Raw genomic sequence first — 14,050 nt, 5'->3', positions numbered from 1 at the left:
CCCGGCGGGCCCCTGGCTTCCGGAAGGGGCTTCTGGGGAAGTGGGAGGGTGGAATCGCGACAGGTTCATGAATTATGCATCAAGGTACGAGCGGACCTACGGATTCTTAAAGACTAGGGTCCGGTCTCTGTTACCTCGGTGGGGGAATAGGCGATGTAGAAAGTTACCGGTTTTGTTTTTTTATTTATTTTTTATGGTACTCTCAAGAATGTTGCAATGCTTTGAATATGCGGGTAAGGACTGCATGTGTCCGTTTTCTGAGGTTCCTACTTAGGCCCAGAGAGTAATAACCTACCCCAGCCATCAAAATCCCACCCCGCCCTAGCCACGTAGGCCTGCGGACCCAAGGGTCCCGGGTTCGAATCCGGTCAAGGGCACCTACCTTGGTTGCAGGCTCCTCCCCCGCCCGGGCCCTGGTCTGGGCTCTTGCTGGAGGCAACCAATCCATGAGTTTTTCTCACATCGATGTTTCTGTCTTTCCCTCTCTCTTCCACTCCCCCCAAAAAACAATGGGAAAATATCCTCCAGTGAGGATTAACAACAACAAAAAATACGCTCTCTCCTTGACCACACCCCTTACTCTCTGCTTTGATCTCTAGGTTATTTTTGCCCACGTCCACATCTCTGTCTCCCGACTCTGCTTCGCTTTTACACATGGCACTCATCACTACCTGACATTGTATTGTTTCCATCTCTTCCCACTAGAATACCCGCTTCGTGAGGGCAAGCTCTTTGAATTGTTTGCTGCTGTATCCTCAGAGCCTGGCATTTAGTTAGTGGTCGGTAAACGTTTGTTGCATAAATGAACACTTAATATGAACTCTTTCAGGAAGCCTTCCCTGATTGCTCCAACCCATACCAGTGCTTTGCTCTGAATTCCTACAGCATTTAGTCTGTACCTTTCGTTGCTGTTTTATCTATTTCATATATGTGACTCTTCAGTAAGGTTGTCAGCTCCTCAGGGAAGAAATTGTCTCATACATAGTATCCTTCCTGCTGCTTTGCTGAGCACGTAGTAGATGCTGAATAATTATACAGCAGCCACCCAGTTTTGCTTTCCGCTGTTTCTGTTACACTTGGTCAACTGTGGTCCAAAAATATTAAGTGGAAAATTCCAGAAATAAACAATTCATAACTTTTAAATTACGCGCCTTTCTCAGTAGCGTGATGAAATCTCCAGCCATCCAGCTGAGTCTGGGACATGACTCATCCCTTTGTCCAGGCTCTCCAAGATGTACATTCTCCTCACTCTCATTAGTTCCTTAGCCATCTTGGTTATCAGATTGACCCTGGAGGTATTGCAGTGCTTGTGTTCAAGTAACCCTTATTTTACTTAATAATGGCCCCAAAGCACCAGAGTGGTGGTTCTGGCAACTCAGATATGGCAATTCAAAAGCCAGGAAGTGATTCCTTTAAGTGAAAAGGTATATATGGCCCAGCCTGCATGGCTCAGTGGTTTGAGCGTTGACCTATGAACCAGGAGGTCATGTTTCAATTCCAGTCAGGGCACATGCCCGGGTTGCAGGCCCAATCCCCAGTCAGGGGCATGCAGGAGGCAGCCGATCAATGATTTTCTCTCATCATTGATGTTTCTCTCTTCCTCTCTGAAATCAACAAAAATTTTTTAAAAGAAAAAGGTATGTATGTATAGGAAAAACACATTTTATATATATATGTGTGTGTGTATACACACACACACACACACACACACACATATATATATATATATATATATATATGTATATATGTATGTATGTATATGTATATATGTATATATTTCCGTACCATCCCCTGGGGGTCTTAGAACTTATCCCCTGCAGATAAGGAGGGACTACTGTATGTTATTTGAGTAAATGAATGCTGCTACTAGCCTGCACCCTGATTCAGCTCTTGGCTGAAACAGAGTTGAAGTCCCTCCTACTAACAGAAACAGCCCCTTGGTCAGAGGGCAAAATAACCCCAAAATAACTATAATGCCCATTTTACCAATAATGAAAATAAGACTGAAGATTTAGGTGTTTTTTTTTCCCCCCAAGATCACAGCAATGAACTAGAAAAGAACATCTAAAAATAAACACAAATTAAGTGTTTAAAAGATATGTATCTTTGGCCTGTAATTATTTGTATAATTTTTACAAAATTAACCTTTATTGTTGAAAGTATTACATATGTTCCTTTTTCCCCCCCATTGACCCCTCCAGCCCGCTCTACCCCCCAACCCCAGGCCTTCACCACCCTGTTATCTGTATCCATGGGTTATGCATATATGCATACAAGGTCTTTGGTTGATTACCTCCCACCCACCCCCATCTTCCCGCCCAGATTCTGCACTCTGTTGCTGTTCATATCTTTTTTTAAAGTATCTAATATTCTTATCACCTTTTGGGGGTCTGCACTATCTGTGTTAACCTGGTAGCAACAGCTAGCAGGATAAGCATCTTAAGGGCTCAGATGTGACCAGACCCAGTTGCTGAATGAGTTATAGATCAATGATTTGAGAAATGTTGAATTTGGGGGCTGAGAGAAAAGTGGGAGCAAAATAGTAGTCATCACTATAAGTCCTGTTTCTCTTCTAGTTCTTTTCCTCTTTACATTAACCAACACTCCCTGGGCCTCAGTGTCTGCAACTGTCAGTCCTGCTCTTGCTCTTGCTCTAAGAAGCAAGTCTTAAGTTCCTTGAACTCCTCAGAGAAAGCTTTAGAGAGATAAATGTGGGGTGTAGAGGGAGGAGGGCTGTTAATTTTAGCTTGGGGTTTTCCAGCTGGCACACTGTTACCATCTTGAATCACTTCCACACCCTGAGCTCTGCCTGGGAGATCCCTCCTCCTGGGGGCTTCCCCATTACTGGTTTGGTCTAAGCCACAATGGTAAGCATTCCAGAAAAATGCTTAAGAGAAGCCTGGCTGAGTCCACACCCTGGCTGAGCTCAGGAGGCAAAGAAAGTACAGTGATGAGAGACCCTGGTCCAAGAACCGAAAGGGTAGTATAGTCATTGTTCATGTTCTTCGTCTGTCACTATGCAGTGACTCTCTGCTCTACCATTTAATGGCAGCCTTCTGAGGGCCTCCAAGGTCCCATCGTTTCATTTTCAACTCCATGAGAGAAAGGTTAGGATCTGTTCCCTGTGGGCTCAAGACTATTCCTGGTTAGCATGGCAGTGTGATTTCGTTTGGGGTAATTCCTTTAGGACAACTCAGAAGACTAGGATGTCTCCTTTCTCCTCTGTCTCTCCACCTGACTTTCCATAGGGAAGAGAGCATTTAGGGAGAGGGAACAGGTGAGGATTTCCAGTGTTTTTCTGGTGTATTTTAATATATTTAAATTTAGAGAAACAGCAGTCTAATCAGGCAATAATTAATTCCCTCTTCATCAGGGGCCTTCATGTGTGCCTTTTGCATATGGATGAGCCACAGGGTCACACTGTCCCTCTGAAGAGACAGTTGCTGAAGGTGACAGAGCTGAGTGTGCTCTCCAGGCACTTGAGCTCCTTCCCCTTCCGTCCTGTGCTTCCCCCTCCCTGCACCTGACAAGGACTAGATTCCTGTGGGGAAAGAAGAGAAAGGTTAATGAGGCTTCCTCTCCCATCCTCCAGGATTCCTCTCTCACTGCCACCAACTCCTCCCATCAGCACCTCTTCCTGGACCCTCAGGTCCCATCCAGCCATCCCATCCACCAGCTACCCACTGGGATCTCTTCCGGCCCCAATGGGTTGCCTCTGAGCCCTCATCAGCAGCCTATTTGTTTTGTACCTCTGTTTTTAGTTGGTTTATCACTCCTTGGCCCCACTCTGCTTCTTCCCTCTGTCACAGTCTGTCTTTTTCTTAGAGAATCTGACATCCTGAATGAACACACTGCTCTGGTCATGAGAAATATGCTGCCTCCTCCCCACTAACCTTTGTGCACTGCATGGACTCAAGTCTTACTTCCCTGAGTACAGTCAAGCTCTCCAACACCTAAAACACACACCTACCAACCCATGTACATTCCTAATTTGAGCTACAAATATAAACACATGTATGCATACACAGCCTGGGGCAGCCCAGATGCCTTTTGGCATATTACAGTCTCCTCTCCTCCCTGGAGCTCCCCATTTCCAGGGAGCAAGGGGGAACAGATGGGGGTGGGGAGAGAAATGGGACCTGGGTGGTTACCATGGCAACGGAGCCTAGCAACAGCTGAGAGGCTGATGTGTATGTGGGCTTTTGCAGGGTTGTTATAAGAGCCAAACCTAGAACTGGGGGCTCAGAGGTGACTGATCCCAGCTGGGCAGCTTGGATCCCCTCCCCCCAAACACACCCCTTGATTCCACCTCAACACCCCATCAGAGAAAGCAGAGTGGGGGAAGCTAATGAGTTAACTACAGGGCTTCTAATGCTACACAGCTTTTGGGGGACAGGTTAGGGAGCATGGCTGAAAATAAACCAAGCAAGGCAGCCTCTTTCCCATTGCTCATTTTTCTCTTCTTTCACCTTTCACCCTCCATCTGTCTTATTAGCTCTCTCGTCTTCATTTTCTTGCTTCTCCATTGCCTGTCCTTCTACGTAATTTGCCCTTATTTTGTCTTTCACATGGTCTCTCTTGACCTGCACTGGCAAGTAACAGGCAAGCCATTCTTCCAGTTTCTCTTGCTCTGTCTGCTCCTGATCAGGACTGCTCCCTTCGTTTCTCTTCCTTCCAGCTAGTCCTAAATTAAAGCCCATGAATCCCAACTCCAGGTCAGAGTAGGCCGGTCACATTGGGCTGGAGGGGTTCCCGGGTTCATCCTCTTTCTCCCTCTTGGCTGCCCATCACCTCTCCTCCCGTCCATTCTATAGGGCTCTTAAGACAGAATCAGGGAACTCAGGTATCTTGCAAAGGCTTTATTTGAAAATTTTGAAACTTACATCCCACAAGAATTCAAGATTATCACCACAAGAAGAAAGAGATAATACAAAAATATATATCACAGCATAGGAGCCAGGTAAGAGAGGAAGAAGGAAGGTGGAAAAAATTATGAGAAGTAGGGACAAACCTGGGGCAGGGGGTCAAAAGGAGGGAGAGAGGAAGAACAAAGGAGGGAGGGAAGGAGAGATGTTAAGGAGCCCAAGAAGGGGAGGGATAAATTGGGAGGTAGAGCTCCCAATGGCCTTGAACCAGCTGGCTCCATTCCCTGGCAGCCTCAGTGGAATTAGGGAGGCCCTTAGAGAGGCTGGGAAGTAGAGGACTAGCTCAGGGGGCTCTGAATTCCAGAGAGTGACACACACACAGACAGCCAGGACAGATAAGACAAAAGGGACTTAGGAGGAAGGGCAGGGCAAATGGGAGCCCCTTTCTTGGGTAGTGCAGCAGGTGACTCCCCAAAACCCATCTCCCAGACAACAGAACTTAGCGGTGGGGTGGGGGAGAAGTGTGGGGCCTCACTACCCTCATCCTTATGGGAGCCCTCAGGGTATGAGATCACCCATGGAGTGGAATGAGGGTGACAGTGAAACACATGACATAGAACAGGATGGGCCATGACAGATGGGGGCACAAGAAGTCCCCAGCTCACCTCCCACCCACCTCTGGGGCAGCATGCAGGAGCCACAGAAAACAGATCAGTGGGTGTTCATGAGGGAGGATGTAAGCACAACACACAACACAACATGGGGCCAGGAAATGCATGTGAGGGAAATGGTGAAGTCACCCACTGACCACTGAGTGACTGAGATGAGCATGAAATGTGGGAAGAAGAGAAAATGAAAAATGAGAAACAAAAGGGAGAATGTGAGGGGTCAGCAGAGGAGAGAGAGGTGGATGGGGAGAGGGTGCAGAAGGCTGGCTGCACAAGAGCATGAGTGTGTGCAATGGCCCGTGAGGGTGGAGGTGAGTGTGCAAGGCTTTCATGTGAGTGTGCAAGGGTGGGGATGGGGCACCAGAAACCAGAGGCCCCACTTAAAGGAGGGTGAGCAGATAGGATTGCCTATAGGGCCAGTGAGTGTTCCAGGGTGGTGTGCCAGGGCAGAAGCCAGGAGCACCTGCAGCCCCAGCTCCCACCTCTGCCCTACCCTCAGTGGGATGGTGGCTATGCCGGCCCCTTGGCCTCCTGCTTGGTGGCACCCCAACACTGATGGGCATCACAGATTCACCAGGGGAATCCTGAGAGGAAGAGGGAAAGGGCGCAGTCAGGAAACAAGGGGTAAGCCGGAATTGAAAGGGGAGTCCAAGACAAAGGGAGTCAAGGCTAAGAGGGTGGAGTTAGAGTTAAATGGCAGCATGAGAATAGGACAGAGATCCACAGAGCAGGAGAAGGAAGGGTCCCCCCAGAGAGGAGGGGTCCAGGCTCCTTGGGAGGGCCAGGGACCAGATTGGGAAGGAGAGCCAGGGGCTCTGGGAGGGCCAGGCCTACCTCCTTCCCACCCACCCAGGAGGGAGCACCCCCAACCACAGCTCCAGAGACCTAAACGTCCTCCCTTCCCCGCCCTCCATCTTTTTGCCCTGGCCCTCACCGGTTCAACTGGAAGGCTGGAGCCCCTTTGGGCTGGGGCATCCCAGGCCCAAGCCGGGGTCCCCCTCGGGGCTCCTCGTGGTCAGGGGTGGGGGTTGGTGAATCCCCGAAGGCCCCCAGCACAGTGACCCCGGCTGGGGACAGGTCTGTCAGCGGCTGCTGGCTCTCCTCCTGCCTCAGGGCACCTTGCTGTCCTGAGGGCCTGCGCCGCTTCTGGCTGCGGTCCCAGCTGGTGCACCGGAAGGGAAGAGGTTCTCTCACACACTTAAGCCCCCATCCTGAGCCTGCAGTGTTGGTCACCCCAGCCTCCCTTAGGCACCCCTAAGGTCCTACAGCTGAGAAACTGGCCTCTAACAGTTCCCTACACCAAATCTGAAACCAAGTGTCCCTAAAACCACTTCTCCCACCCTGCCCCCCTGGGACGCTGGGATCTAAACCATCCTCCCAACCTGGTCCAGATCCACAGAGTTAGTACTTCCTCCCCACCAACAAGTAGAATGCCCTGGAATCGCTGCCTGGGGAGGCGTACCCAGAAAAACCATTTCTCTCCTCAGCAGGCACCTTGGCAGGTTTAGTTCTAGTTCAAAGTCAGCTAATGACCTGGACACTTTAATGATGCTCTCAGTAAAGTGTGAAGGACTGGGTGACCCATTATTAAATACAGGCAAAGAAAGCTCCAGATTTACTCCCTCCTCCCCACGTGCCCTAAGAAGGGGCTCTGCAGACTGGGTCATTGTTCTCAGTCTTGGAGGAAATGGGGACAAGGAATGCCCATCAAAACCCTAGTACACATAATAACACCCCCCCACCTCTCCCATTATCCTTGTATGTCCCTGGGAGAAGGAATGTGCCCAGGTTTCTCTCTGTCTCCCCCCACCCAAATCCTTAACTACCTTTCCCCAAGGTCTTGCCTTAATCTACCACTCCCCATCCCACCCCCAGCAAAACTGCTGCCCTTGCTCCTTCCCTCCTTCCAGGCAAACATCCAGTTCCCAACTGCTAGCACCCTCATCCCCACAGCTTACCAGAACTTGAAGATGATGCCAGTGGCCACAAGAACAATGATGATGGAGATGGTAATTGTGACATAGAGCTGGGGGTCCACACCTGATTGGGGTGGGAAGAAAGTTTTAGGGAGGCTCAGTGTGGTAGGAGCCACGAGGGAGTGCGGACGGGGCTAGGCTGCAGGCTCAGTAAGCTTGAGGAGGGCTGCTAATGTGAATCCACGTTGCCCAACTCTTTCTAGAGCCCCTCCCCCTTTATTCCATTCATCAGCTTTACCCAGAGTTTTCAGCTCTTTTCCTCCCAAATCCCCCACTTTCCCAATCCTGTATATATGTGATGAGGAGGGGGCTCCAAGGTTAGAGAGAACCCTGTTCTCTGTACAGAAACCAGGGGGTGGAACCGTCCATCTCACCCCCAAACCACTGGTCCTGGCTCTGCACTCTCTGAGCTGAGCTGTCACCCTGGAGTTCCTTTCATGGTGTTCCTTTGCATGGAATGCACTCACTCAAGATTCAGTTCAAATGTCATTTCTTGCCCTAACTGGTTTGGCTCAGTGGCTAGAGCGTTGGCCTGCAGACTCAAGGGTCCCAGGTTCGATTCCGGTCAAGGGCGTGTACCTTGGTTGCAGGCACATAACCAGTAGGGCGTGTGCAGGAGGCAGCTGATTGATGTTTCTCTCTCATCAATGTTTCTAACTATCCCTCTCCCTTCCTCTCTGTAAAAAATCAATAAAATGTATTAAAAAAAAAAAAAACACCAAAAAACAAATGTCATTTCTTGGAAGGCGTCCTGACCCCCAGGCAGAGGCAGTCTCTCCTCTTTCTTTTCTTTTCCTTTTTTTTTTTTGGTTGTTGTTGTTGTTAATCCTCACCCTAGGAAAATTTTCCATTGCTTTTTAGAGAGAGTGGAAGGGAAGGGAAGAGACACAGAGAGAGAAACATCGATATGAGAGAGACACATCAATTGGTTGCCTCCCGCACGCCTCGACCAGGGCCAGGAATCCGTGGACCAGAATCAAGCCCAGGGCCCTTCAGTATGAGGGCTGATGCTCTATCCACTGAGCCAAATCGGCTAGGGCTCTCCTCTTTTCTTAAGCAACATGCTGTGCATGCCTCTAGTAGAGCACTTATTACACTGACATCCCCAAGTGTTTACACATCTGTCTTCTTCAATGGCCCTGAGCTCCTCCAGGGCTCAGCTGCATCTTCATCTCTGCCTCCTGTGCCAGCGTGGTGCCTGACACATTTGTGGAAGGAGCTAACAGGCAAGGCCTCTCTTGCTGCCCTGAGCTTCAACCACCCTCATATGAGCCTCCCCACCCTCATATCCCTACCACCCTCTCACACTCCCACTCACCTTCCCCGCGACCCCCGAACAAGAATGGCCGCAGGGTGGCAGGTGCTTCTCTAAGGATGATCCCATCTCCATCACCCCGCATGGAGTCTGAGTTGGGGTGTGGGGTAGCCAGCCCATGGGGGGCTGCAAAACCATAGTCCAGGGGCAAAAATCCAGGATTGGCAGAGTTGGGATCCCCCCCATCCTCTCGAGACACTGTAGGGCCCCATACAATAGCCCAGGGATACTGGGATGAGGGTGGCCCCTCTTCAAAGCCTGATGGGGTGGCAGGGGGCGCAGTGCCTGGCAGGACTTGCCGCCTGGATCTTGGAACCCGAGGGGATCGGCTTGGTGGGGGTGCCCGCTCCCACACACATACATGGCGTGGGGCTGAGGGACCTCCCCGGGCACATGGGGGACGTGCTGGGGCTGGCGGGGTTCGAGGGGAGGAGGAGGAGCCTTGAGCAGGTGGTGGGAAGGGCAGCAACAGCAGTGGCCAGAGTGGGAGGAGGTGGGACAGCAGCAGTGCAGGCCTATAAAAAGGGAGAAAAAGAGGGTGAGACAGAAGCCCATCTTGGGCCTGTGTGTGGGGAAGACAGGCTCATACCTGTGATCCCCAGCTGCCTCTCTCCAGGTCTCTCTGCAAAAGCAGGGGGGCTTTGGGAAGGTTCAGCCTCATTTCCTATCTTCCTAGGGTCTAGCCCTTAGGGAGGAAAGGGCCAAGACCTCAGGGAACGCTCCCTCTGCTGTGCCAAACTTACCACATCCTGGACTCCATGTTCGAGATCTTCCTCAGCTGTGACCCAGATTTTCAGCCTTCACTGGGGAAGAGAAGGGATTGTCACATCCCCACCCTGCCCTGTGTTCTTCCCCAGCTCATTCATCCACCAATTCTACCCACATCTCCCCTTCCATGCTGCTGGCTGCCAGCAAAGCTGCTGCCACCCAGGATTCACTGCTGCTGAGCATCCTTTGGGGGGAAAACTCCCAAAGTGGCTCCCTATCTAGCTCCCAGCCCCTCTCTACAACTACCCAGGTCGCTGTTATCTCCCCACCTCAGGGTCTACTCTCACTTCTCAGGCTTCCTTCTCACTTCCTTGCTCACAGCTCCAAGCTTTTCTTGGATCTTAATTTAGAGTCAAGAACCTTGTGATTCCTTGAACACCTACCGCTAGGGAAAGAGTCAGGGTGGGGGAGGGTAGAGGAAGTCAATCTGAGTGTGTGAATGTGTGTGTGGCACGTGCCCGGCCTGCCCACTCCACTTGTAGTCCCAGGCAATTCTCTTAGGATTGGCCCCAGGAATCTGCATCTTTAGGAGAAGGGGAAGAGGAGATGGAGGGAGGGAAGGAAAGAGGCAGAGAGAGGTGAGTGGGAGAAAAACTACAGAATATACTTTTTTGCTCAGTATTTAATCATACAAATGCATAGATGCCCTCTGAAGGGAGGGGCCATCCCCTTAAATGTAGCTCTCCTGGGTGAAGAATCCTGGGAGAATCAAGATGGTTGGTTTTGAAAGAGGAAGGACATGTTTTCAGGGTTGAGGGTGCTGGGCCCAGGGTGGGCCAGGCTCCCCTAAGTAAAGAGAATATGATACCCTATGGATTATGGGTCTAAATCTGTACTCTAAGTACTCTCAGAGAATAATGGGAATAAGATAAGAAAGTCTGGAGAAGGGATTGGGAAAATGGGCAGTGGGGAGGGATGTAAAGGGGTGAAGGGGTGAAAGGCCCAGAAAGGAACCGGTGGGTTAGGAGCAAGAAGGAAGGAGAATAGTGAAGAGGAGGCCAGCATAGAGCACAGAGGGAGGGACAGGAGTCCGTCCTGAAAGAGAACAGAAGTGGGGCGGGTACAGAGGCCTGGAAGCTTGGAGGATGCTGAAGGGAGAACAGGATGAGTTAAAGGTCAGGGAGGGAAACAGAGGGTGAGGGGGTCGCAGGAGCAGGGGAAGAAGGAGAAAGGGCAGGAGGGGACAGAAGGAAAGGTCCCTGCAGGAAGGGAAGATGAGACACAGTGGAAGGGGAAGGGAGAAGGGGGTGGAGAAGAGCAGGGTTGGGGAGAAGGGAAATGGGAAAGGAGGGAGCATAATACCGACGACAATATAGGAGGAAGGGATGGGGACCGAAGACAAACAGCAAAGATGGAGGAGTTGGAAATTGCTTCTTTCGATGTAAAGGGATGTGGAGCTATGGGAGGAGACAGGGATAGGGGCCTGGTGGGAAGAAGGGAGAGAGGGATGACCGAGAAGAAGCAGGAGGGAGGAAGTAAGGAGTGTAGGAGCGAACCAGTGAAGCGGAGAAGGGCTCACAGGGGTATCTGTGGCCAGCTGACTCCAGGACTCACTCACCTCTCCGCCTTGTGCATCACCCCCTCCCCCCCGACGTCAACTGGTCCCAGGACCCTAAGCCCCTCCAGCCACCCCTTCCAGGAAGCCCGCAGTCCCCAGGCTGGCGCGCCACCCCCACCCTTTCCTCGCGCCTCGCGGACCTGTTGTGCGCAGGAGACCAAATGGGGGTGGGGCGGGAGCCTGGAGGTGGGGGATCCCGGCCCCATTTCCAGCGTGGTGGGCCCACCCCTCCAGGCCCGCGCTCCCCGCTGGGAAGCAGCGAGAGTTGGGGAGAAAACGAGGACCCGGAGGTCGGCGAAAGGACTCCAAGGGAGGGACCCGACAGGGACCCGACGCAAGAGAATGCGAGGAGCCTGAGCCTAAGGCAGGATGCAGGCGGCCACGGGGACGGCGACCGCTGCGCCAGGAGGGTAGGATGGAGCCGGGACCGGAGGAGGGATGGAGAGCACCGCAGGCAACGGGCGCTTCGGGACTGGAGGCTGGGACCCGGTGAGGGACCGCGCCGGGAGAGGCGGGGGCTAAAGGCTCGGAGTTCGGAGGGACAAGGCCGGGCTCCCTCGGTTGGGGGCGTGGGGGTCCCTTTCACTCACCTGCGTGCCTGGCGCGGCGGCGCGACAGCTGCTGGCGCTCGGGGCTGCGCCGGGCTGGGGGGACGCGGGAGCGGGTGGGGTGCGGGGCATGGTCAGGGGGTTGGCCGGCAGCGGGGTGCTGGAGAGGGTGGGGGGCGGGCGCCCAGGGCGCGGGGCGGCGGCAGTGGAGGCGGCGGCGGGAGATGCTCCGCTCGGCTCGGCTCGACTCGGCTCGGCGGGGCTCGGCGCGGCGGCTCGGAGCGCTCGGTCTCCTCCTCTCCCCTCCCGCCCCGGGCCACGCACGGTTTAACCCTCCCGCTGCCGCACCGCGAGAGTCGCGCTCAGCTGTGTTCCAGGTGTGAGGCTGGAGAGGGCAGCGGAGGCTGGGCGACTGTCTAATTCCCCGCGTTTTGATGGCGGGCTTCTCCGCCCTTTTCACCCAACACCATGGAAACCCATGGTCACCTTAGTGCATTTCCGAGACTCTGCATCTCCAACTGTTTCACCCCCCGGTGGGGATCAAGGCAGGGGTGGCAGTGCAGACCTCGCACCAGCCTTGGATTATCCCAATGACTGGATCCCCTGATTCCACCCTGGCCTGCTACCATGCATTGCCTCCAAAGCAACCCGATTATCTTTAAAATAAGTAGATCAAGTCGCATTACTCAGCTTATCTAGCAATCAGAATAGCCAAACTCCTTACTGCGGCTTACAAGACTATATGACCTAGCCCCTGGCTCTCTGATTTCTTTTCCCAACACGTCTTTATGCCCCAGCTACACTGGGCCTGATCTGTATTTCTAAAACTAGAGGAGCTAACTGACCACGGGGTCTTTGCACTTACTATTCCCTGTGTCTGGAACGTTCCCCGCTGGCTTTTAACAATGACTCACACTTTTTATTAATATTTCCCTTAGATCCAGTGTCACCTCTTCTGGGAGGCCTTTGCTAACCTCTCTGTCGAAAGTAGTTTCCCTGCCCTAGCTGGTTTGGCTCAGTGGATAGAGCTTCGGACTGAAGGGTCCTACGGTCAGGGGGCATGCCTGGATTGAAGGCTCAGCCCGCAGTGTGGGGCATGCAGGAGGCAGCCTATCAGTGATTCTCTCTCATCATTGATGTTTCTATCTCTCTCTCCCTCTCTGAATCAATAAAAATATATACATATTTTTTTAAAGTAGCTTCTCCTGCCCCATCCCAGCCCATTCATCCATTCATTTCTATCACAATCAGGTTTTTGTTTGAATTTATTTTAGGGAAGGAGGAAGAGAGAGATAGAGATAGAGATAGAGATAGAGAGAGAGAGAGAGAGAGAGAGAGAGAGAGAGAGAGAGATATCGTTGCCTCCCACACCTTGACCAAATCGAACCCAAAACCTAGTATGTGCCCGCATCAGGAATCAAACCCACAACCTTCTGGTGCACCGGGAGGATGCTCCAACCAACTGAGCCACAGCAGCCAGGGCCACAACCCAGTTTTATTCAGATTGCACTTCTAGGACACCACACTCTTGTTTCCCTCCAACCTTACCGGCTTTTCTTTCTCAGTCTTTTTCTGCTCAACCTCGAAACGTCAGAGCTTCTGAGGGCTTAGTCCTTGGCCCTCTTGTCTTTCCACATCCTCTGTCCAATGATGTCATCCAGTCCCAGGGCTTAAACACTATGTAAATGTCAGCGAGTCCTAAATTTATATCCAGAGCTCTAGACTCATCCAACAGCTTCCTTGACATCTCCACTTGGATGTCTAATAGCCATGTAAAGCTAATGCAGCTAAAATGCATTTTGAATTATCTCCTGGCCAATCCATTTTTTCCCCAGTGTTTCCCATCCACTTCTTCAGGCCAAAAACCTAGGAAATGTCCTTCCTCCCTTCCCCTTTCTTACTAATTCCCGCCCTGTATCTAATTCACCAGCAAGTCCTGTGAGTTCTGCATCCAAAATATATCCTGAATCCATCCACTTCTCCCCATCTTTGTTGCTCTCGCCCTGGTCCAAGCCATCATCTTTCATCTCGAATAGTGCAATAGCTTCCTAGCTGTTCCCTTGCTCCTCTCTTACCCTTTACAAACTCGTCTTCACAATACCTAGGAATATTTTGAAAATCAGAATCATATCATGCTCTTCCGTGCTTACAATATTTCAGTGGCTTTTCATTGTATTCCGAATAAATCTGAACTTGTTAGGAGAGGCCCTTCACCTTGTACTCCTCCTCAATGTTCAAACAATGTTCCTGCCAGATCAGACTTCTTGATGTTCTAGATTCTAGAACATCCAAAATCATTCTCTTAGAACCCCTGCACTTTTGATTCCCTCTTTCTGGAATCCTTTGTGTCCC

At 51.6% G+C, this 14,050-nt stretch overlaps 2 protein-coding genes and 1 pseudogene across 4 annotated transcripts in view; 2 read left to right on the top strand and 1 right to left on the bottom strand.

Moving 5' to 3' along the window:
- Positions 1–4,844: 4,844 nt before the first annotated feature.
- On the bottom strand, positions 4,845–12,004 carry PIANP (PILR alpha associated neural protein). The gene is made up of 6 exons (XM_080661285.1): positions 11,741–12,004; positions 9,568–9,627; positions 8,828–9,339; positions 7,492–7,573; positions 6,468–6,695; positions 4,845–6,117 (listed from the first exon to the last, which is right to left on the bottom strand). The coding sequence occupies exons 2-6, from the start codon at positions 9,582–9,584 to the stop codon at positions 6,096–6,098; spliced, it is 861 nt and encodes a 286-aa protein (XP_080517411.1). The 5' UTR covers positions 9,585–9,627; positions 11,741–12,004; the 3' UTR covers positions 4,845–6,095.
- The window catches only part of COPS7A (COP9 signalosome subunit 7A), a 24,442-nt gene continuing 21,683 nt past the window's right edge, over positions 11,292–14,050 (top strand). The window contains exon 1 of one of the 2 annotated variants that reach the window (XM_080661288.1): positions 11,292–11,560. The gene's annotated coding sequence lies outside the window, so the exon portion shown is untranslated. Of the gene's footprint in view, positions 11,640–14,050 lie in introns of both variants that reach the window. The other variant, XM_080661286.1, reaches the window with a different exon arrangement.
- LOC308244319 (U1 small nuclear ribonucleoprotein A-like) overlaps positions 11,589–14,050 on the top strand; it is an 8,427-nt pseudogene continuing 5,965 nt past the window's right edge. The window contains exon 1 of the transcript in view: positions 11,589–11,639. The product of the transcript in view is annotated as a U1 small nuclear ribonucleoprotein A-like (transcript). The remainder of the gene's footprint in view (positions 11,640–14,050) is intronic.

This window comes from Plecotus auritus (genome assembly GCF_963455305.1).
Source record: "Plecotus auritus genome assembly, chromosome: 3".
Classification (NCBI taxonomy): domain Eukaryota; kingdom Metazoa; phylum Chordata; class Mammalia; order Chiroptera; family Vespertilionidae; genus Plecotus; species Plecotus auritus.
Note: the sequence above shows the minus strand (reverse complement) of the source record. Positions and strands in the feature narration are given on the sequence as shown.

Excerpts from the sequence above, each read along its gene's own strand:
- PIANP (XM_080661285.1), bottom strand. Across the intron at positions 7,574-8,827 it reads GTTCGGGGGTCGCGGGGAAG|GTGTGGACCCCCAGCTCTAT; the intron begins GTGAGTGGGAGT and ends CACCCCAATCAG. Across the intron at positions 6,696-7,491 it reads GGCATCATCTTCAAGTTCTG|CTGGGACCGCAGCCAGAAGC; the intron begins GTAAGCTGTGGG and ends CCGGTGCACCAG.